We start from the raw sequence: 26010 nt of genomic DNA on the forward strand, positions 1-26010 counted from the left end.
TCGTTTTTCTCTATTTAATCCCATTGCCACTACTAGACTGCCACACTTTATTACGACGACTAACTTATTCAGTTTTTTATTTGTTGGCTGTGAAACGGTAAATCAAAAATTTTAAAAGAATGCTTATCGTACAATACAACAAACCTTTCCTATGACCAAAACTACTGAAACGATAAAGGGGTGTCTTTAATTTTTTACATACTGTATATTGGAATTGTTGCATTCGCGCAATTCTCTGTTTTCATCTTCGTCGATGAATCTTTGATCATACTCATTAATTTTTGTAGTAGAAGATTAGTTTGATGATTTAAAAACCACAATAAGCGCGTCTTTCAAAGATTACTGCTACTGTGTGTAATACTGAAAATCGTTACCAAACATCTTAGCTGCAATGAGTCGAACTCTCGTCAGTTCCCTAAGCGCTTTGCAGAGTGGTCTACCAAATGTACGACTGTCTTTTTAAAGTACTTGAATAATTCTATTATTTCATTTAAAAATATTAAAAACTATGTTGAATAATTTGTTGCGTTTATATAACAGAAGGATATCAGTTTTTTTTACTTGAACAATACTGTTATACGAAGGTCAATTTTGTTTTTTGGTTTGAGGTTAGTAGATTGCAGATCTTGATACTGCTACCTGCTGAAACCGTTCCTGCAAATGAATGAAATCGATTGTAAATTTGTGTAGATTTTGGGGAATCTTGGCAATAATTGGAAGCAAATTATAGGTCAAGTCATTGGTGATTGGTGATCTTTATCCTATCGGCATTATGAAAAGCCTGCAAATGTATGTGATCCTTGAAAAGTCTTTACCAGAATTCACAGAATCAGCGTAAAACAAATATTTTTTTAATATGAGCGCTGTAGGATTATACGCAAAAATGCTTTTACTTAAATTTGATTTATTTGAGAAAGACAAAAAAGCGTTCTCCAATTTTTCAATATATTATAGGCAAAAGTACAGCCTCTCAAATGCAATCAAAATTATCAATTTTCGTTTGCCCCCTTTTGAGATATCGACATTTGAAAAGGGCGTATTTTTAAGTGAAAATTAAGTATAACTTTTGAACCAGACAAGATAAATTTTTTCTTTCTTCAGTAAAAGTTGCTTCTAATCATGCTCTAAAAGTACACTGAAGGGTACTTTTGTGAGAAAAATCATATTAAAAAACTGTACGGAGAAAACTGCTTTTTGAGAGGCACCCTAAGTTATGATATGGAACTCACTATAAAATGAAAACGGTTTGAGATACAAAGTTAGTATCTTCAACAAAGTTGCTCGGAATTGATTGTTCTAGAATATTGCAGAAGAAAGTATCATTCTCTCTGAACTATAATTTCAAATAATGTCAACAACTTTGACATTTTAAGGGCCACCCTAAAACCGTTTCAGCCAAAAGATGCAGTTTGTCACGCACAATAAATGTTTCTAAGACACCAAATCTCTAAACCTAAAGATGAAAGTGTTAACAATTGTTTCCCGCTAATTTTGCTTCCTGGACCACTGTGGGCTGGTTGGTCGAAGTGGCAGGTTGGCCGAGTGTCTTTTATGAAGAGGCTATTATGCACAGTAGCGACATCTATGATGATTTTGGTGGGGTATTAGGTCACCCATGCACCGACATAATTTCAGGTGTTTTGGTGGTTTTGTTTGTACAGGAATACGTTTATACTTTTTCGGGCGCGAGTAAGTAAATTTCAGTTTTTGTAATCTAATATGTGTAACTCGAATCAATTTACGATTTCCAATAACTTAGTACCGCTGAAAAGGGTATTCAAAATTCAACAAAATGGTATAACGGTTACTAGTGTAACCTAATATTTGTTTGTGTAAATCGTGATTGTTCTCGAAAATATGCATTGGGGTAGGTTGGCCGAGCTTTGTGCGGGGCTGGTTGGCCGAGTTGTAAATTTAGCGTAGCGCAATGTGCACTTTGATATTTGTGAAATGACAACCTTTTTGCCTTTCTCATGTAAAAAGGTTATGAAATCACTCTAAAAATCGCCAACCTAATCCCGGCCCGGAGGGCCGAGTATCATATGCCATTCGACTCAGTTCGTCGAAATCGGAAAATGTCTGTGTGTATGTGGGAAAAATGTCACCTTTGTTTCTCAGAGATGGCTGGACCGATTTGCACAAACTTAGTCTGTAAGGAAAGGTACAACCTTTCCATCGGCTGTTCACTCATAAAAAGGCGGAATTTTTCGTGAAAAATTGTAATTTTTATTTAAAATAAGTAAAAAAAAAAACCCTTAAGTGAAAATTTATCTCAAAAACTCAACGTAGGGGTTAGGTATTTTTAACATAAAAGTATATGCAAAGTTTGAAGGCAATCAGTTAAGTAGTTTTGGAATGGCAGGTAACACCGCAAATCATGTTTTTTCCAGAGACGTCCTACAAAAATCTTTGTCAACGAGTCGTTTGTCAATATTCTTGCATAGAAAAATCGCAGCATTTTATTGAAATGATATTCTAAAATCGCTGAACGCAAAGTTCTAAAAAAAAGTGTTTTTTCACATTGAAACCTTTACCCCCACCAACCCCCTCCTTAAGGTAAGGTTCTCAATTATTTGTTACTTCAAAACAAATAAAAGTAACATGTCTCAAAATCACTAACCGCAAACTGGCAAAATAACTCGATGTTTGCGATAAATAAAGATAAAGATACTAAACAATGCATGTTGATACTACTTACTTTATTGACCATGTAATAGAAAACTTTTATTTAAAATTTACCATAGTACGCTATTAACACTATTGTAAATTCACGCTAACATTTAGTTGTACGGTAGATCCTTTATAAAATAGTGAATTTCGGTGACATTTTTCATTATCACATTATCATTGACTATTTCTTAGTTGATTTTACCATAAGATTGAGCAATGAAAATATGACCCCTTAAAATCACTATTTTTCATTCATTTGCAGCACTTTTAGATCTTTGTATGGCACATATTTTTTTTCTAAACTAATGAACTTATTATCTTGTCTATTTGAAAAGTTATGAACGATTTTTGTTGAAAAATATAGGGGAGCCCGGAGCTATTAAGACAGTGGGGGTAATTCGGACCCCCTCGATTTCTCAGAAAATATCAAGACTTTCTGACCATCGTACATAATCGTGAAAGCGCTATTCTGCAACATTAACTTTGAGAGCTGAATTTGATTCTTTGTTCTTTGTAGAAGGGAGATACAACGTGTTTCGCTTTTTGCCATTCTCAAAAAAAAACATTATAATGGAAAAACCGTGATTAAATCGGCAAATAAAAGTAAAAAAATAAATAAATAATAAATGTTTTGAAAAGCTTGAGGCTCCTATTTTGTGGAATGATTTTTGTTTGGGTAAAAACACAGATATTTTTGAGACGCTCACCACTTTTGTGCGAAATGAGCGTACGGGGATATTCGGACCCCCTATTCCGTCAACCACCGTTCAGCGGCTTGCGGCTGCGCACACCATTGTACATGCCACAGCAAAGAAAATACATGGGTCGACAGCTGTAACTTACCAGATTAAGTTTTCGTAAAGCAATTTATTTTTAGGGAGTGTCTCTTATAAATATTTCATAGGTAAACATAATTCCATTGTGAAAAAATTAAAGAAAAATGATGGTCTGAATTAGGGTTCGCAGTACCGACCCTTTTTGGCGAGAACCGGCACTACGGTACTGAAGCCCTCAGTACCGGTAGTACCGGTAAAGTACCGGTACTCGAATATTTTTTTTAAATTCGAAAAAAGCTTCAAAAAGAAATTGAATGCTTAATCTGATGACCTTATCCTAAGATGATTGATTTGTGCTGATCAAAAAAACATTTTTATTGTTTTTAATTTTGCTTCGGAATGGCATAACTTATTTCACAGAAGATATTATGCCTGTACGGCACCTTCTTTTATTTAGAAATCTAGACCACTTTGAAATCAATAACTGCTAAGCGGTGCGTTTTTTGTCGACTTCAACAGATGGTAAATGTAAGAAACCCTATTAACAACAGTAAATCAAAGCGAGAATGGCAGTAAATCCGAGTAGGTTGCTCGCATATCCTCTCTTGCATTTCTGTAAATTGGTTTCGACCTTTACGTCGTTTGCATACTATTCTCTAATGCATACCAAGGCTCCTTGCTTTCCTGTAAACTATGGAGTTTTGCTGAATTTTCCAATCACCATTAATTACAAATCGCCCCATTTGAAGCAGTTCACAATGTCTAAAATTGTTAGCTTCTAAATCGCTGTTCGTTCTTTTATAGATAAAGATTTAAGAGTAAACCAAATACAGACATGACTTAGACTACATTCATATTACGCGCCACCCAGTGAATAACGGAAACCAATCAGAATGTCACGAATAAAAATAAATCATAGCAAATTTTTACGTCTCTTACGCTAGATGTGAATATTTTGAAATTTAGTACTTTAGTAACTTCGACAAAATAGTTCAGGAATTTAAATATACCATTCAGTACAACGGGAGCTAGTAATGTTTAATTTCTAGAATTATTATGATGAAGGCCCCACCTCATTCCCCCACAAAGGTGTTAACTCAACGATTTATCTAGAAGGTATTGCTTGTGGCACTTAAAATTGAATTCTAACCGCACTGCGCACTTACTATTCTTCCATTAAATTCTTCTCAAAGACTGGTTAGTTGGACTGGTCTGTCTATGAAAATACCATCTCTATCACTTGAAATATATGTGTTTTGACAGCTCGCAGTTTTCAGTAGCAGTTTAATCATTCGCACTTTGAAAGTGCGGAGTCCAGCTTGGTGGGAAGTGCGCAATAATTAATATAATTAAAAGTCATCTAGCGAACCAATATTTTGAAACAGGTCCTCCTAGAGAGTCCACATATTTTTCATAAAAAAATACCGGTACTGGCTTTTGTTCAGTACCGGTATTACGGTCCAAAAATGGGTCGGTATTCCCGGGGTTGCAATGTTTTATCTACTTAGTTCCTTGGAAACAGGAAAAACTTACCGTGATAGAAGTTTGACACGCGAGCTAGAACGTGGTAAAAAAATGATATCCAATTTCGATCCAATATTACAGGGGTGATAAACGCTATTCCATCTAACACGCATATAGATATTTGTACCGTACACAATAGATTATCACCCTACTAACAATTAGTGGATTTAGGTAGATCGCTAAATCCAAGCAATGAATTGCAATACGATATTTATGACCGATCCCACGATGGTCCTAAAACAGAGATAACTCGCTGAATTTCCACCATCTCACTACAGGTTTGGGAAACCATTCGAAAGACAGCGGGTGATCCGAAGGGAAAAGTCAATTTAGGAATGTAATATAGGTTTGAACCATGGGGAAACGATTTATTCGTCTTATCTTACTACCGCTTGCTCGCTGGCGAACGTGATATTGCTGTTGAAATTAATGATAGACATAAACTAGACAGTTTGCGCGAAAAAGAACTCACGACCAGCAGCGCACAGAGGAGTACATGGAGACAGCGGAACTACGGAAACGTTCGTTTCGTGCAGTTCTATCGGTTTTCCTACCAGGCATGTCATTTGAATTTGTAATCGAGCAATATTCGATATTGAATTCGATTGCGCGTATGTCTCGAATCGCCAGGTCCATGTTCAAGAACGAGATGAAGTAATTGGCTGCGCATTTTCCCGCGGAGGAATAGCAACCCCTCCCCCTCCCATCCACCCTTTAGAGTAGCTATAGAACGATCGTAGAAAAATGAGAAAATCATGTCTTCTTTATTTGTCACTGATTCGCTGCTGGTTTTCTCCGAACGCTTTTGCACCGAGAAGAGGCCATGATTGGTGACTGAGACAGTACCAGATTTGTTTTCTCGTTCTCTCAATTTTAGGCAAAAGCATTTCAGTGCAATCCCATCACAAGCAGGAGGAGAGTGGGGCTCAGCAAATGACATTTTCAAGCGGAAATGAATCTTCACTCGCAATGATTTTTCTCATTTTCCTCCAATCATTTGCACGTCACATCTCGTTTATCAGATTGACTTAATCTAATAAAGCTTTTCATTGCTGGCGTGGTTCAACGTTTCAATCCTGGGATTTCCTACCGTTCTTTTCCTCTACAGGAAGAATTGCTCGCTGGTGCACGTCAGTGTGCGAAAAATTGAACCCTCAATTTGCATAATAATTAAAATCAATGATATTCATGAACGGCGTGAAAGAGACAGAAATGCTAGAGAACGACTAACTACGCTGGTGGTCATCGAGACGATAGAAGGATATCATAAATTGTCTTCTACTCACCACTCGCATCTGTGCCACTTTCTTGTAGCCCACGTAGGTGAATATGTGTCCCAGGATCTCGACTGGCATATCTAGAAGGTTCAGGCTTTGCTCCGGTGGTGACGGTGGCGGTTGTTGCGGAGAGTGGAGAACGGCCACCGTCATCCCGCTGTTGCTGGTACCGGCTGCATTTGTGACGCTGCTCTGCTGATGGCTCTGAGCGGTGGTGCTGCGATTCGAGGAAAACTGGCTGGAGCTGTTGGTCGAGGAGCGAAACAGATAGAGGGTGGTGTCCTCTGTCGTGGCACCGGTCATCTGTCGTGTGGATACCATTGTGGTTTCACTGCAAGGGAGAACAAACAAACGTTGTTGTTAGCAGGGGAATCTTAAACTTTGCCATTGTCGAAACAGTAGAAAATTTTATTCAACCGGGCGTACCGGATTCGGTTACGCTTTTTATGCACTCATTTTTTTAAAGACGCGGAACCAAAAACTTTTACGCCCTCAATGCTTAATGTCAGTCTGGATGTTAATGTTTTATCACACGAGTTACGTGGATTACACTGAGCTTTAAAAATCGTTAAACCTGATGCTAAACGGTTGCTACAATAGAACGAACTCTTCGTCGAACATCAAAATTGCCTCACAGCTATCGCTCAGGCAGTAACCATAAACTTTACGCTGATGCGTATAAAAAACATCATCCGAAGAAAAACCGCTCCGAAACTTGAAACTAATTTCTGGTGAATTGCCATTAAACAAGCAAAGCGATTTACCATTCCGTCATTTCTCGATGGAAATGCCAACCATCATTTGGGTGGAACGATGAAATAAACTGTTCCATCGAAAAGTTTATTTTCCTGTAACAAAAGAGTCGAAGCATAGGAGTAATTCAAAGATGCGCTGTACTGCTGCTCAATCCTCTCCCGTATGTTAATTGTAAATGAACAACCACGGGACGGGATGGTCATTATCGAGGTCTCCTCACGGTCGTTTGACAGAGCGGGTGAAAAGTAACACGAAAGAAGCGCTAGTACGGATCTGCACCAAACAATATAATATATAAGCGCACTAACAGCAAACGAAACTGAAAAACAAGTTAAGTAAGAAAACGGGATGGTAGCATAACGACCGAAATAGAAGTTATATTCACCAGCGAAAATTTTTAACAGGTAAGTGAATGAATGTAGTTCCATGTCGATGTCTCCTATGTCTACGTAATGGACGTTAGATGTAATGGACGATAAGCATAATTGACGTTAGGCATAATATGTTAGGCATAACGGACGTTGGGCGAAATGGACGATTGGCATGATGGACGTTACGCAGAAAACACCTTGTTCATATACCATTTAAAGAATCTTATTTTTCGACAGTGATGGCGTCGAGTGGTATTACTGTAAATGTTTGCAATTCTTTTTATTTTTTTAGAACTAGTGGGATGAGAATGTAGGGAAACTCATTCGTATTTAAGTACGGAGAATGCTTTGAAGTGTGCTTACATACACGCTTGAAGTAATTTTCCCAGAAGGAAGCCTTGAAGAACAGCTCATGAAATGAAGAATGATAATTTTTAGTATTATTTATTTACAAATTTTGTTGTTCCTCTAATTATGTTGTTCCATATTCAGTTCAATGGCTGCACTCTCAAACATAACTACGAAAACTGTCTGATGGGAGAGAGACATTTTTCCAGGTACCGTGACAAATAGTTGAAACAAACAAGATACCGTCGCGAACGTAACATCTGCAGTTTAGTATTTAGCTTATCCAAAACACCTCAAATTTTCATAAACTGCAAAAATTAATCAAGGTTCATGGGCGAACCAGCTTAAAGCTGTAGCTTGGTTATAACTGTCTCGGTGACACATTTAATAGGCTTGAAATGTATGCTGCGTTGCGTTGTGACGATGATTTTGACGGCTTGCTGATTATCTAATAAAAGTTGCTTGTGAAGTGGTAAGTAGGAATTCGATAGACGGGAAGTGTTGATGCTTTACCTACTTAACGGAAGGTAGACGATTCATCAGGCTCTTCCATAGGTATCGTGGAGTTGATAGTTGGACGGGTTTAAGGTCTAGGATTCGCTCCAAGCAAGCGATGCGACTTGTAAAACATAGTTTATTAGGTAGTTGTTTGGTTAGTCCTCGAGCGCATGACCGTGGGAGTATTGCCTAGAAAAGCTAATCTTATCTGCGTAATGGGATCACTATTATTTGCAACAGTATTTAGACATTTTGTTATTCGTGCTCTACGATATTCTTATTAGGTTGAAAACTAGCGAGTGATAACACGACTGGTTCGCAATAACGGAACTTGAAATTAGATTCATAAAAACAGATGCGGCGAATTTTCAGTACGCATTGACCCGCGATCATTGACAGTAGTCAGATTAAAGTCTTGTTGCGACTGATTTCCGATCAACAGTTCATTTTTACGGTAGCATATTATTGATAGATCTGTTCGCACCCTCTCACTCTGCTACTATCGGCAGAAGGCTGATAGCACCCAGTCGTCGCTGGTCTAAGGACCAAATGTCATCAACAGACTTAGACTCGCGTGGAGGCATGAGATAGGAAACATTTAAAAACTAAAGAGATTAGAAAAACAAAGAAACGACATGTTCCGTCCGGAATCCGAACTCAGCTATAAGCTTCTATAGCTGAATTGAAACTCCAAACGGAACACGGCGTCCTCTTGCTATTCTAATCTCTTTAGTGAAAACTATGTTATCTCACCGTTTGACGACCTGTGTGTTGAACTAAAACTGTTTACTTAAATACACAACAAGATATCCAAAGCGTTTCTGGCGTTAGACAGATTGAAGTAGGGCACTTCGAGCCGATCCCAGAGTGTTTGTGTCTTTTAAACGGGAGGCTGCGAGAATCAGTCTGACTATAAACCCTCTCAAGACAAAGCACAAGTTCCGAGCTGGAAAAGCATAGGGTAAGGTATAAGATTGTCGATAAGTTTCTATATCTTGGAACACTAATAACAATCGATATCGACTTTGGCTAAGTATGACATTCTACGATTTGCGTAGTTAGTTAAAGTCCCGTAGCCTACGAACGTGCACAAAAATTTGCTGTAAACAAATCGCTGATACTCCCGGTTGCTCTGTACGGCTGTAAAATGAAGCGTAGTTATCGAAGGAGACAGGAATCAGGAATCAATATATTGGCTCGATTGAGTAGTTCCCCAAGTTATTCGGAGATTTGTAAGTACCTTTCTATGCCGTCCCATTACTGTCCTGACGGAAGGGGAAAAGGAGGTGAAAGAAAAAGGAAGCGAAATTGAAAATGACAACACAATATAATCACAACATAAAACAAGCAGCCTGGATTCTTCACTCGCGAAGAAATAATGAACCCTGCTAATGAAGCCTATAACTCTTCATCACACTGGGTTAGGAACAACAGCATATCCTTGAGTTTCAGCTCCCTGTGCATAGGTTAATAAATGCGTGGAGAACCAAAAATCTGGTAAACCCGAAGAAGAAAATGTTGAAAAAACATGTTTTTTCAGCAGCTGCGTCTGGTCTTGTACTTGCAAATGACTTCTTCGGTATCCTCGTCGTCGCCAGAGTGTCGAATAGAAGTTATGCATTCCGGCTATCCTAGTTGCTTAGCTGTGCGACGATCACGTTTGCGCTTCGGTTCATTTTTTTTGGATTCATTTTTCTTCTCTTTTTCAATCATGTTTTTTCGATTATATGCTTCAACAACACCTTAAACATTTATATTGTAAATTCACGCGAAATGTAATAAATGTGACTATTGGCTTTCATTTGAGTAGTGACAGTTACAAAGATCAGCTCTAGAACTGAAGTTATTGCAATTAGTCTGATTGAACTACGATGGAGCAGTGCTGCCAGGGACAGTTTACGTTGACGACGGAAAATGAATTTTTCATATAACTTCGTTATGTTGCAATATTAGTGAAAACTGATAAAACTTATCAATTTAGACTATTTTTGGCTACGTTTTTCACGGAGTTGGACTATTGTAAATATTCTAGGAGAATTGTAGTGAGCATTGGAAAGTAAAAATTGAGCAGCTTCTAGCACTGCAAGGGAAGCACCTACCTTTATGAAAAAACGTTTTTCGAGCTTCTGGACCCCACCGTTGTCAAGAAAAAATAGTTTTGAAACCCTACACGCACTAGAAAAAAGTTGGGCATAAAAGGGTTAATCTACCTATCAGTGAGATGAGACATTTCTTACACATATCACCTTTGCATTATTCATTAGTTTGCCGAACTCACGCGAAGTTGGCGATGTGAGATAAGCACAGTTTCGAGTCCTGCACGAATAACACTTCGAATAAACTGATTAAATTATAGAAAAAAATAATGTTTTATAAAATTAAAATAATTATGATGCAACAAAATTAAAAAAAATCATAAAATGGGTAGAACGATTAATATAAATCAATCTAACAAAATAAATAAATCAAATTAGCTCAAATGAAAATTAGTCAATATTAAAAAAGTTATGAAATTAAGAGAGTAAATTAAATTGTTTCAAGCTAAACCGAATTAAAAATAAAAAAAAAGAATTTAAAATAAAAATCATCGATATCAAAAAGTAATGGAATTCATAAAATAAATTAAATTTGTCTAATTAATGTTCTTCATGAAACGAATAAAATGAATGACCACCAAATTAGACAGATTATTAAAATGAATAAAATGTGTGAACCAAAAAAATAATATAAAATTGCACAACACGAAAAAAGTTGATATGATAAATTTGAAGATTTATGTACGGACTAAGGAGGAACGATTTGAAATGTTCGGCTGTGCACTGGCCTTTTTGAATTGTAAAACATTTTAATTGAATTAAAACCAGTGAAACCATTGGAGATAGGTTGGACACTAAATAATACTAAAGTAACAAGTTGCTATCATAACAAATATAAAAATGGTTATTTTGAATCTTTCGCAATAAACAACAATTCACGAAAATTAAACTCAATTCTTCCCGGTAAGTTCTACATCTACCTTGCACACTTAAGAACTGTCCCCCCGAAACCTGCCTCGAGCAGATAGGACATAATACCATTACTTCCTGCGACCCCAGCTGTACACTGCGCTTCAAAAATTTGCCTCCTGCTACTTCCTAGGCTCCGTTAATTACAATCAGGACCGTTCGCAAGCAGGATTTTGGGGGTACAAAGCGCTACCATGAATGTTTTGAATTACTGTTGAAACTTCCTGAAAAAATAACATGGCGAGCTGTTTTGACACACACAATGTGATACATTTGAGTTAAGCCATTTTAGAAACAAGCCATTGAAGAAACCCGACGAGAGCTAAATGGCTTACAAAAATAGGCATCAGGAGAAATTCCGCCATCGATGAGCTCTCAGCACTAGCTAGCAGATAAGCGCCAAAAAGGATAAGAAACCTTACAAAGGTTGTAAAGAGATGTGAGTCATTATGGTCAGCACCTCTGGTTCGGTTTAGTTCTAGGCAAGTGACGATATTTGGAACAGGCCTGTGTAGGTTATTTATACCATGAAGATTGGAATGAAGTAACGGCAAAATTGTCTGTCTTTTGAAGATTCCTCATCGATAAGAGACATTGTCGAGCTGAGTCGATTGATACTTCGCCCTCCGGAATAAAAGTTTGAGGGTTTCTATACTTTTCTTTTAGAAGAACGTAAAAACAAATCAAAACCCCCCACTTGAGAATTTTCTGTGTACGTGCCTCATTACACTAAACTCTCCTTCTAATTAGCAATCTTTCGCATGCACAAAGTTCACACCTCATCTAGCGCGAAGAAAGACCACTTATATGTACCTCAGAATAGGTAGTTAACACATTCAAAAACAATAAACTCTTGCTTCTCCATCATTATTAAGCCCTCCCACGCTTCGGCTAGATGTCCTGGACCTGACAACATTAAAGACCAGAGAAAACCGCACTTCATCCCTCACGGTTCATCCTGTACCCTGCCCGTAGAGCTTGCAGTTTGAAGTTACATCCACTGTTGCCTCGATTCCCGTTCTATTATGGAGCATAGGTATATGCACAACTCATCGCGACCTGACTAACAGTCTGCGGTGTAAAGCACTTTTATTAAATGCCACGAGCAATGAGAACACCAGACGAAATCCTTTAGATAGTATAGTTCTATCCATGTGCCGAAGAGCCCGCCAAGCAGTCCAGCCGCAATTGGCCAGGTGAAAAGCTTGTATGAAGTGGCAACGCCCGAGTTCCTAAGCTAGGCGATATAAATTGCAAGATTGTGAGCAAACTCCGTGAGCAGGGCAGCGTTGCCGTCTGCGGAAAGCTATTTATACTATGGACCGTCGCAATCATCCTCTTATTCGTACGTATGGCAAGCAAGCAGGACGCGTAGTCCAGGTATGGCTTGCACCAGTGTCCTTATCTCAATGCCCAATTAAATCCAGATGAACTGCGACTCTCGTTAGCCGGCGTGTTACCGGAACACGAGGAAATGAAGGAAAGCGTGCTGCACGGAAAGCCCCGGTAGTGCGATGGTGGCATAAATGAGATGCTGTTCTGAATATAGTACGTCGAGGATTATGGAGTTTACGTGTACATAGCTTCCATGCGCTGCCTGCAACGGTATGTCGTTAAGAAATTCTTCCCACACACCTGCTATCAACTTCCATCACCATCGTTGATGGGGGAAGATACGGAAGAGTAAAATCCTTTCCGGTGCGTTCTGACGCAACAATTTCTCATACCACCCAGCAGCGCATGGTAAATATGAGGCGCAATGTTGAACAGAACGGAAGATCCTTGTCAAACACATAACACACACACACACTGTAGAAGCAGTAGTAATCCTAGGAGAGTAAGCGTTACTGTCGCGTTTAAATGATACTGTTCTCGTTTGTGGCTTGGCGATAGTGGGCCGATTTGAAATATTGATCTAGTCGATGCTCAAGTAATTTTCTCCAAGATAGATGAATAACAGCGTTGCACATTGAACGGTTTATCAAACCAACTATACCTATCCATAACGAAACCCGCCCTGTTATAAGAAGCAGGGTGGTTTCTATCATTGGCTATTCATTTAATTCATATTAAAAACATTACTCATTTAACATTATATTGATATTTTTCATTTTATTGATTGCCTAACACAAAAGGATAAAAAAGAGTTCCGATAACTAGCCCCGGATTCCCTTACATATTACCAAATAACAGGGATATTGATGTTCTAACAGCAGTATTCGCACAAAATTTCAAAAACATACTTCTTTTCAGCTAAAATTGTCGCTCAGCTGCCCACCATCACTTTTAGGCAGGCAAAAAAGTTAAATTAAACTTCCGATTAATTCCACAAAACCAATTCACACCTACAGTGAAATAATACTAACAGGATATCTAAACATATTTTTTAGTAATTTTAATCATCAGAGATAGTTAAAATTTGATTAATAAATATATCCACTAAACACAAAATAGTAATTTCCACGTCTCCTGCAAATTCAACTTTGAATTTCAATAGCTTTTGACAGAAAACTATACAATCAAAGTGTATGTATGACAGATGTGAATGATAGGAAGAAATGATAGTGTGGATGACAACATGAAATCATTTGTTGGTAGTTTTATTAAAAATTTTATGAAACCCGACTAAGACGATTTCGCTACATTTTCAGAGCGGCGTGCACTCAGTGCACTAGCGCGATTGCCGGAAGGTTAAATTGATAAATTTTATTAAATTCATGAATTTCATTAACCTTATTTCTATTGATTGAGTTCATTCTATTCATTTTCTATCATTTCTAATCATTCAATTTAATCTGATCATTTTATTCGTTTTCTTGTTTTATATATTTTAATCGTTTTATTTGTTATTAGTTTGATTCGTTTTATTCATTTTATCTATTTTATTCGTTTTATTAATCAATCATTTTATCTATTTTACCCATTTTATTCCTTTAATTCATTTTACTCATTTCATTCTAGTTATTTTGTTCATTTTTTCATCATTTTAAGACTTTTATCCAGTTTGATTATTTCATTATTTTTTAGCGTTTGATTCATTCTCTCCGTTTCGAGTTCGATACGTACTGCGCTTAAATTTTGAAAACTAATTGAAAACTCAGCTCACATCGTTTTATTTGTTTTATTTGTGTTATTAGTTTCATTTATTTTATCCATTTTGTTCGTTTTGTTAATTTAATTAATTCAGTCCATTTTATTATTTTATTAATTAATTCATTTAATTCATTTTAATCATCTTATTCATCTTATTCATTTTGTTCATATTGTTCAATTTGTTCATTTTGTTTATTTTGTTCATTTTGTTCATTTTGTTCATTTTTGTTTGTTTATTTGTTGTACCGCCACCAACAGACCCCTTGGCCCCAATGGTGGTTACTTAAACTAATTACATTTCAGAATACACATTGTTTTAGTTTTTATCGAATTCCTTGTCAGGTTGAAGTCAAAAGCCGTCGCCACACTGTTAAACACACGCTGGAGTCCGGTAACAGCACTCTGGCGCCCATAGTTAGTTCTCTTGAACGGGACTCGCAGAAGAGAGTTACTGCGCAGAGCTCGAACGCGAGCTTGGAGATCGAAGCGTCCACCCTGGCAGACAGTAGATTTATTAGTTTTATTCGTTTTATCTATTTTATTCGTTTTATCTATTTTATTCGTTTTATTCATTCTTCATTTTATCTATTTTACTCATTTTATTTCTTTAATTCATTTTACTCATTTCATTATAGTTATTTTTTTTTCATTTTTTCATTTTAAGACTTTTATCCAATTTGATTATTTTATTATTTTTTAGCGTTTTATTCATTCTTTTCGTTTCGAGTTCAATGCGTACTGCGCTTAAATTTCTTAAAAATGATTGTATGAGCAAATTGCGGTATAAGAAATATCTCAGCTCAGCTCACATCGTTTTATTTGTTTTATTTGTGCTATCAATTTCATTTTTTTATTCATTTTATCCATTTTGTTCGTTTTATTAATTTAATTCATTTAGTCCATTTTATTCATTTTATTCATTTTATTCATTTTATTCATTTAATTCATTTTAATCATCTTATTCATCCTGTTCATCTTATTCATTTTGTTCATTTTGTTAATTTTGTTAATTTTGTTAATTTTGTTAATTTCGTTGATTTTGTTAATTTTGTTAATTTGGTAATTTTGTTAATTTTGTTAATTTTGTTAATTTTGTTAATTTTGTTAATTTTGTTAATTTTGTTAATTTTGTTAATTTTGTTAATTTTGTTAATTTTGTTAATTTTGTTAATTTTGTTAATTTTGTTAATTTTGTTAATTTTGTTAATTTTGTTAATTTTGTTAATTTTGTTAATTTTGTTAATTTTGTTAATTTTGTTAATTTTGTTAATTTTGTTAATTTTGTTAATTTTGTTAATTTTGTTAATTTTGTTAATTTTGTTAATTTTGTTAATTTTGTTAATTTTGTTAATTTTGTTAATTTTGTTAATTTTGTTAATTTTGTTAATTTTGTTAATTTTGTTAATTTTGTTAATTTTGTTAATTTTATTAATTTTGTTAATTTTGTTAATTTTGTTAATTTTGTTAATTTTGTTAATTTTGTTAATTTTGTTAATTTTGTTAATTTTGTTAATTTTGTTAATTTTGTTAATTTTGTTAATTTTGTTAATTTTATTAATTTTGTTAATTTTGTTAATTTTGTTAATTTTGTTAATTTTGTTAATTTTGTTAATTTTGTTAATTTTGTTAATTTTGTTAATTTTGTTAATTTGGTTAATTTTGTTAATTTTGTTAATTTTGTTAATTTTGTTAATTTTGTTAATTTTGTTAATTTTAATTTTGTTCATTTTGTTAATTTTGTTAATTTTGTTAATTTTGTTAATTTTGTTAATTTTGTTAATTTTGTTAATTTTGTTAATTTTAATTTTGTTCATTTTGTTCATTTTGTTCATTTTGTTAATTTTGTTAATTTTGTTAATTTTGTTAATTTTGTTAATTTTGTTAATTTTGTTAATTTTGTTAATTTTGTTAATTTTGTTCATTTTGTTCATTTTGTTCATTTTGTTCATTTTGTTCATTTTGTTCATTTTGTTCATTTTGTTCATTTTGTTCATTTTGTTCATTTTGTTCATTTTGTTCATTTTGTTCATTTTGTTCATTTTGTTCATTTTGTTCATTTTGTTCATTTTGTTCATTTTGTTCATTTTGTTCATTTTGTTCATTTTGTTCATTTTGTTCATTTTGTTCATTTTGTTCATTTTGTTCATTTTGTTCATTTTGTTCATTTTGTTCATTTTGATCATTTTGTTCATTTTGTTCATTTTGTTCATTTTGTTCATTTTGTTCATTTTGTTCATTTTGTTCATTTTGTTCATTTTGTTCATTTTGTTCATTTTGTTCATTTTGTTCATTTTGTTCATTTTGTTCATTTTGTTCATTTTGTTCATTTTGTTCATTTTGTTCATTTTGTTCATTTTGTTCATTTTGTTCATTTTGTTCATTTTGTTCATTTTGTTCATTTTGTTCATTTTGTTCATTTTGTTCATTTTGTTCATTTTGTTCATTTTGTTCATTTTGTTCATTTTGTTCATTTTGTTCATTTTGTTCATTTTGTTCATTTTGTTCATTTTGTTCATTTCAATTTCATTCATTTCATTAATTTTATTCATTCTATTTATTTTATTCATTTTAATAATTTTATTCATTTTATTTATTTTACTCATTTTATTCCTTTCATTCATTTCCTTCTTTTTATAATTTTATTATTTTATTAATAATGTTAATTTTATTCATTGTAGAGTAGAGTGGGGATAAGTAGATCGGTTTTCTTTGGCGAGCTCTTGCGATGGTATTTTTGCACTGATTTTGACACTAAGCACTCGTTAAAACGGTTATACATCTGGGAATGTTTTGCCAATAGTGGTTTTATGCCTTGCTAAATATTTTTCAAGCCAAATCCAACAAGGCAAAGGTACTTTTTTCGAAGCTTTTTTAAAATCTGGGGTACGATAGGTCATTATATTCGAGGTTAAATCAAACAATGTACACGCCTAAAAAATCAGCGGTCCACCTTCTTTTTGAAGAGTATGAATACTGCAGATTAATTAAAAATTAATAACACAGATAATAAATGATACCCATTGACGTCATTCAGGTAAGAAAATGAGGAAGTAGCAAATGATGTGAAAAATTATGAAACCGGAAGGAAATATTGAAAAATATGTTTTTCCATCGACTTTGTATGGCTTTGTACTTGTGAATGACTTCTTCGGTGTCTTCGTCGTCGCCAGAGTGTGGAATTGAAGTTGTGCATTCCAGCTCACGTGATTGCTTAGCTGTGCGACGATCACCTTTGCGCTTCGGAGTATTTTTTGGATTCATTTTCCTTCTCTTTGTCGATTATGTTATTTTTTGATTATCTACTTCAGCAACACTATATATTATTATATTTTTAACTAACGCAAAATATCTGACGCGGTTTCATTGATGACGAGCACTTTTCTTTCACACGAGCACGTAATGTTTCGAATGGAACCTTGAAATGATTAGAGGGTTATCGAATACTAGCGCCATCTCGAACAGATACAATAGCGTTCTTTATGTCCTCTTCACTTCGGTTTGGCGTTTTATAGTAGTGACCTATAGCGCCCCTAAACGACCTATGGTGCCTCAAGCGTATGTTTCATGTGAATGTTAGTATTTTTGTTTCAAAAGCAAAAATATCAAAAAACCAACGCAAAACTCCTGCTCTGCATTAATTTTTACACAAGAAAAAACCCACTTGACATTTTATTACATTGATTAAATGCACTGTACTGGGAACGAAAGAAAGTGCGTTTTCGTAGAACAACACGCGAGAACATGAACGAAGCAGTAACTAATATAGCGGTAACAGCCGAAATGACAGTCGTCAACGATGTTCTCTATCGTGTATCTAATTCACGCAATACGAGCAAGCTCTGCAATAACATAGCAAAGATACTGTCCTATATCTTTTTTATTTCGATTATAGAGGTTTTAACCTTAAGGTCATCCGCCTCTTCGGGGTAGAAAAATCTCTTATGAAAAATTTCTAACCCTATGTGCGGGGTCGGGACTCGAACCCAGGTGTCCTATATCTATTGTTCTCCATTCTACTCTACTCTTTTTATTAATTTCATTATTTTAGTCATTTTATAGATTTTATAGATTTTTACAATTTAATTTGAATCATTCATTTTATTTATTTTATTCATTTCGTTAATTAATTCATTTTACTCATTGTAAACATTTTAATTTCTATGATATTTTCATACAATTTTTATTCTATAATGAATGCAGATATATATTTATTTCATTTATTTATTAATTTAGTTTATAAAAATATAAAATGTTTAATTCTAGTAATTCTAACTTTTTTTGTTTATTTTATTTGTCATCTTATTTTTTCTCTCCCCTTCCAGTTGGATGCGTACTTCTAAATTTTGTGAAGTAAGAGATGAGCATATTCTGATATAAGAAATACTTCATCACACTACTAGTTTATTAGCAAAAACTCAAATAAATGTGCAATGTGCAAATAATTAGCAAAAACTCAAATGTGGAATGTGCCCAATGGAAAATAGGCAGAAAAAGAGTGACCGGAACGGTGACAATTTACCTTTTATTGGACACTCAGAAAAAAGATATGTCCTCAAGCAGGAATTTAACCTGCGATATCCCAATCTGTTGGAAGTTGGGTGCATTAACCACTCCGCCATCAAACGCCTGATCGCGTTTCACTGGAGCTAAAATATATAACGAGTGAGATCTGCCTTAGAATGGGCGGTGATGATTTGCTTATAAGAGGAGGGAGGGGGGGGGGGGGGGTAGATGGGTCCATTGATAGTTTTTGGGGCTGTGGCGGTGACCACGATACTGTTGGGAATGTGTAATGATATCATCACAGTTGCTCGATGGCGGAGTGGTCAACGCACCCAACTAGAGACTGGAAGATCGCAGGTTCGATTTCTGCTTGAGGGCATATCTTTTCTCAATGTGTTCAATAAAAGGCGAATGGTCACAGTCCCGGTCATTCTTTCTCTGTCTATTTTCGATTGGACATGTTCCTAAGAACTATGCAAAAAGTAAAAAACATGACTAACGTCAAAACAAATAATATATGTAAATAAATGGTAAGACTTGTAAAGAACAAAATTTTATGAAACATAGACACTTTCTCGAAGTCAAAATGCAATCCATGACAGAGTAATTCTACCAAGTCAAAAAAGAAGAACTGCACTTTTTTAAGCAAACCAGAAATGCTGTGTTTGCTGCCCGAAATATCACTCGAGATCAATCTTAGACGTCAATACCAGTTGTGTTACTGTTTGGATTTAATGTCCAACTAGTGCCAATTCGGTGCTAGTTATTGACAAGATGAATTTGAAACATCATGTGCTACAAATTCCGTGTTCGCCGGGAGAATGTACTTGACAATTAGTTAAAATTGGGAATAATGTTCTCAGGACATATTCAATAAACATGGTAAGGTATAAAGCAGCAATTGCCAATAGTCATGATAAAATTACTTTTATTTCATTTATGTAGAATTTTTCGTCGCGCACCCTGTAGTGTTGTTTAATTCAGATGAGTTTTTTTATTCAAAAAGGCCAGTTTTATGAATAACCATTCTATAAAATAACCAAAAAATAGTTTAAAAACCAAATTCATATTAGTTTCATTAGTATTTGAAACGATAGTCAAATCAAACAAACCAAGGTATAATCAATGTTCAATAACCAAACTTCCGAAAATATTGTAATTCCTTATGATATAAGTCTGCGTTTGTGATGTAAATCTCGCCCAATTTCGGCAACACATAAAAAGTTCATCACACTGAAAATGGGGAAACAGCATCAGCACACTCGAGAGAAGTAATATTTTCGTGAATTCCGCCCTTTGCTGTTGCAATGGCACACATCAGAAAGGGCCTTGCTTTACGTGTTCCGAATAATACTTCGCGGTAGACCTACAGAACGTACAGTTTGATTGGAATGGTACGATGGCATCGCAGCTGCGGTGAGCGGAATCCAGAAAGTTAATTCGGATTTTTGCTATTAGTGGGAATATCAACCGAAGGTACACACCAACCATGTGCTGGAATGGCGAGTGAGAAACTTTGTGTACGGTGGTAGCAGTTCTCGAAGGTTGAGAAGAGTACACCTTTCCAACGGCGGAAAACTTTCGACGGTAAATTGGAGTTCTTACACTAGCAGCACACTTTTCCTTCGGAGCGGAACCGTAGCATGGGGAATCCTTGAAATTTTAGTCTCTGCTTTTGTACGTAAGTAACGTTAACTTCAGTAGGAATTCGTAATCAAAGACACACCACGCCACGGTACTTATGATAGGGAGATGAATAAAGTATACGAGAGTTAGCGGTCTAAATATGGTTTTATCATATTTCTCTTTTTGAAGTGCCTTTCCTTCCCATCTGGGTGTGCATGTTCGCAAAGTTGCAGTTTCGAAAACGAGTAAAACTGTGTTCTGCGCTCACGACTTATTCTGTAACAATAGGTGTGCTGTGCATCCACCTGCGAGAAGTAAAAGTTAGGGCCGCCTGGAGTGAATTATGAAAATAGAATTTGCACCGAAAAATCAAAATGAATAATGATTCTTACATTAGTGGTTTCAGTACCAGATTGCACTGAAGTAAGGCTAAGTCAGAAATCGTGAGCTTCCGCTCATTCCCTCACTCCCCACCTCCTGGTTCGGGTGTATGTAGAATGAAAACTTCTGCTTATGCGTGCATTCGTTAGGGGTATTGGGATGTGAGCCTTGGAGGAAGGAATTTTAAAAAATACCTTCGCGATACCGATGCAAAAGTTTCGTCATGCTCATGAGCGAGGCTGGAGGTACTATATCTTTCGCTTTCTTGATTCTTGGTTCCTCCGGTGGAGACCCACAGGAAGGAAGCTTGCTACACAGTCGGTGATGAAATTCAAATGCCATGCTTTGTGCAAACGTGACGTGCAGCAGAACGTGATTAGCACTGGTAAGCGGTACAACGGTTTCGAATGTTAGCTAGCATTGGTTCCAAGTAATCCGTCCGTGTAAGGTCTAAGGCAACGTCTCGGTTACTATCACGGAACTACTTATCTGATGTTCGAGTCCATTCAACTGGAAATGAGTGATTTCATATTCGTACCACAACAGAAGATTCGCTATTGCAAAGATGGGGTAATCATGTAAAGGTGAGCAACAATCAATGTTGGGAAGATGATTATAATTATTAGTATTCAAGTTACATACATGATTAGAACTACCGCGAATTAGCCCAAGATTTCTGGTACGAACAGCAAGCAATAGTTGCTTTTTCACAGAACTATTTGACATATTTTGTACTAGATTATAAATAGGATATAAGGTAGAAACACTATACTAAAGAGATGGGAGGGTTATTTTCTGTGCAGTAACCGGAGCGTCGCTAATACACTTCGGGCTGTTATTTCAAATCTAATGATATCCAACGGAATCACGTTTCTAATTTTTTTTTTATTATGATGATGATAGTTCAGAAAAGAACCTTTAATGTTAGCATTGGTGTTGATGGGTGATGAGTTCGAAGATCGCAGGACGCGCTGACTTCTGTTAACATTACTTGATCGGTGTAGGTGTAGGTCATCAACTGGTTATAATTTTATCATGTGTTGCATATTGCAGATGTTTTAATCAAACCACTGGATCAATCAAATAAAGTATTAGTCTGAGATAAGAAAAGTACGTAATGTATCTTCTACTTCTACATGGACGTTTTTCTATACCAAACTGTTTATCAACGTTACGAGGTGTTAAAACGTTACCAGATACAACTACCAAAGAAAGGCATTTTTTCATTACACCTAATTATTCCCCGATCGTTCTTTCGGAAGATTTCAACATAAAAATTTCAACGCAGAAAAATATGAAAGAATAACCCGTATAAATAAATATTATTCTAGCAGTCGTTGGAACCATTTTCAAACTTTTTATATTATATTCATCATACACCAAGTACCTGAGTATTTGCGACAGCTGGGTCAGAGAATGGATACAGAACTGATGCATATGCTAGAATAGTGGGTAATCCTTCCTAGGATTCGTTTGTCACTTTTTCCCGGTGTTCAATTCGTGCATTCAATACTATTCATTCGAGAAGATCGGATTGGATAAATTAAGGTACGATTAATTTACCGACGCACGTGTATCCCCGGTCAGGACAGCATGATAAAATTCAAGCAGATTTTAACTGTTGTTAGGTAACTAAGCATTTGCTGGTATTTAGACCAGTTCAAGTAGTTTGATTTTCTTCTACTTCAATAGTCTGCTTTAATTGTACTTCTATTACTTTGCTTTTCCACTACTCATGTGTACCAAAAATAGTATTCATCAATTTATACATTTCTAATTAATCGCTGCATTCTTTTCTTTATTTACCATGTTATGTTTCCCTCCATTTTTATATCTAAAATTAGATACATAATCTTTAATCACTTATCAGCACACCCAATTGCATATTTTCTCATATGCACTCACAATATCTCCCATTCCAAACGTACAAACGCTCGTGACCTTCCCGATAACACAAACCTGGTAACAAACGCGAACATACAATTTCAATCATCCACACGTACTTACTCCTGCGATCTCGCCAACATTAAACACCCCGGTAATTAATGGGATTTTCGGTTGATGTGCACCGGTGTAGTGGAGTGCACTGATTTTGCACTTTCTACCCAGTTTTCTGTACTTCTGCTAGAAAGTGCAAAAGTGGCGCAGTTCCAGTGCACTCCACTACACCGGTTTCAATCAATCGAAAATCCCATAAGTGAGCGTTTCAGTACCAATACATTTGCAAACGCAATCTCAAGAATTAACCCACCGCTCGCGCTATCATGTATCGGTCACGTCCGTAAGTCTCTACCCTCGGTCCTAGCAGTCTAGACTCATGCCTTTAGTTGAAAAAATGACCCTCATATTCACTAGACAACACGTTCCATGGCTGCATGACCGACAACTCTAGAGACGCAGACAGGACAAACACGTTAACATGAAAACATTTGAGCTTCGTCCACGTACAACTACGCCTGCGATCGCACAAGCATGAAAACACTACGGTGATTGAGTGAACGTTCTAGCACTTATAAACTCATGTTTTCCCGCATGACGTCCGTCTCTACAATCGACCCTTGAAGCATAGGCCCTTGCTTTCAGTTGAACCAATAAAAATGACGCTTATTCCAACTAAACAACACGCTCCATTAGCACTAATAAACTTATAAACGCGGTCTCAAGCGGGAACCTACAAACGCCCATGGTCGTGCGATAATGCATCGGTCACGTCCGGAAATATCTTCATTCGGTCTTAACATTCTAGGTTCATGCTTTCAGTTGAACTAATAAAAAACGACGCTCATATTCATTAGACATGACCGAGAACTCTACTGATATGGGGAAAGTTACTCTCTTCTAGCATTTGTACAATACATTATAGATAAAGCATTAGATTCACGGTCCTCCATTCAAGAATTCACGCGAATATGCGACACACGGTTATAATATCGAATTTATACACGCGAAGTTGCATACACGTTAGCACACGCGACATACAAACATCCACGCGATCAAACTCGTTAACGTACAAACACTCGAGCCCTTTGCGATAATACACACAATTGTAAAGTCCCTACGCCCGCACATGTCTGAGCCGTACAATGAATATCATATTAAGAATCACGGCCCGCTGCAATTGGCCTGAAGCAGTGTTTTTAGTGGGTAAAATTTCCCGTCTCGTCTGCAATTGTAGTGAGTGATTCTGACGGGGAGCCCTTCCGAGATCCTAGTTCTACTCTCGAAAAATGGGACGAAATTTATTCTAATGGGATTTTTATTGTTCACCTAATATTGTAAGCATCGCCAGATCCAAAACATTCATATTACCATTTTTGTTAGGGCTAACTTTGCCACTGCGACCACTATTCAGGTTATCTTTTGTGGCTTTCATATTACTATATACTGTGTTGTTCTTGAATGGTATGTTATCAAAAAGTATATGATATGGTATATGGTATACGAACAACAAATAGTAGACACCCTTGTTCGTAGAAATGTTTTATTAGTCTAGATGTTAGGTAGGAATATTATACTAAAAAGTAATATTTTGATCAATGGGTGGGTGAACCGCATAAGGCATGAAGATATTAAGCATAATATACATAATACGTTATACAATTTTTAAAACTCATTTCTGGCAATTATAATGTCTCTGTATACTCGTTGTATAGAAGCTGACCAAACACGATCAACATTGTATGCTGTTGTATAAACTTAAAGCTTGCGTAATTTACTATCAATATATTTACTATGACTTCGAGAAGTTGTACAATAATAAAACTGGGATAAAACTATGTACTCTCGTGTATAATTGAAGAAGATCGTCCTACTGTTGTCAATCCACTGAATAGAGATAGCAGACCCTTTTCTTACAGATAGGGTGGAAATATAAATAGCTCGAAAATAATGAATGATAATCCCTGGGAGTAATAAATCATTCTTCAATGTACAACTTCTCGTAATCCTATGTTGTCCGCCGAGGTCCGAACGTAGAACGCAGCAGGAAAGAGACGGATTGTTAGTCCAACACTTGTTATTGCTAGAGGCCGTATATACTACTGAGCACTCCATAAGTGCAAAAGGAGGAGGGAAAGCATTAGCAGGGATAGGTATTCGATGAAGAATTGTTGTGGAATTCGCGCGGGATGCATGAGTTAGGAGTCTCTCTTGGACATTCATTAAACTTATTTTTCATTTACAACTTTCAATGATGACGGAATGTAAACAAACTGAAAAACTATCTACTTCATTCGAGAGAATATTCCCCTTACTTGACGACTACAGATCCAACCCAATCTTCACCAATGTTCTAAATTCGAGCAGAAACGAAACGAAACTAAGTCAGGATCTAACCCCAAACTCTACCAAAATGCCAGACGTCACTGTTCGAATCCCGACCAGAAATGATTGTTAGTGTCAGTACGATAGTATCACTATCCATGTAATTGTCCTGTACCTACGCAAAGAATCGGCTGCGAAGCTTGTTAAAACAGAAGAGGAAAATTCCACTAGGGGATTGTACTACCATTTGCTTTGCTTGAAAAACTGTCCATATTTGTTCGATATTTGTTAGATTACTTAGCTGAATAATTAATGCTCGGAAATAAAAGCACGTGACATCGTATAAATAGGGCATGGTGTGGGTTGACCACCGAGACCACTAGATCAGTTCAAAGTTTCAGTGCGGCGAACAGTGCAGGCACTGCCTCGCTTCGGACACTATATTCAAACTACGTCTAATGGAAAACTGGCACAACGGAAAGTTGCTGGAAACATCTTTGTTGCAGTATGTTACATCATCGGCTATCAATCCGTCTGAAAGCACTTTTCTTCCTTGTTAGCTAGCAGTAGATTACCGCACGACGCTCATTCCAAAATTTGCGCTCTGATAGTATAAAATTAAATTATACTTTAGAGCATCACAATTTATCCATCATCTTCGAGTGGGAACGAACAGAGCAGAAGATCGACCAACCAGAGCTGCTTTCGATGGAAAGCCCGAAAAAGCTTGACGACTTGATATACTATATTTGCGATGAGAAAACTTGATCCACTGGCAGTAGACGAAGGCAAAAATCTTATCATTAACGAACGAATGAAAAGATGAATGACGATGTGCCCAGGACGGCATGGCAGGAGGAAAACACGGGGAGAAACCGGAAAAGAGGGAAAATATATTCCTGGTGTGACCTGCGATTCT

The 26010-nt window shown here is 36.0% G+C and overlaps 1 protein-coding gene across 5 annotated transcripts in view; it reads right to left on the reverse strand.

Annotated features, from left to right (window-relative positions):
- The window catches only part of LOC131693393 (uncharacterized), a 214566-nt gene that overhangs the window by 128145 nt on the left and 60411 nt on the right, over window positions 1–26010 (reverse strand). For all 5 annotated transcript variants that reach the window (XM_058981166.1, XM_058981165.1, XM_058981168.1 and 2 more), the window contains one exon: window positions 6257–6578. In XM_058981166.1, coding sequence (XP_058837149.1) covers window positions 6257–6568 — 312 coding nt within the window. In that variant the 5' untranslated portion in view covers window positions 6569–6578. The remainder of the gene's footprint in view (window positions 1–6256; window positions 6579–26010) is intronic.

Source organism: Topomyia yanbarensis, chromosome 3 (genome assembly GCF_030247195.1).
Source record: "Topomyia yanbarensis strain Yona2022 chromosome 3, ASM3024719v1, whole genome shotgun sequence".
Taxonomy (NCBI): Eukaryota; Metazoa; Arthropoda; class Insecta; order Diptera; family Culicidae; genus Topomyia; species Topomyia yanbarensis.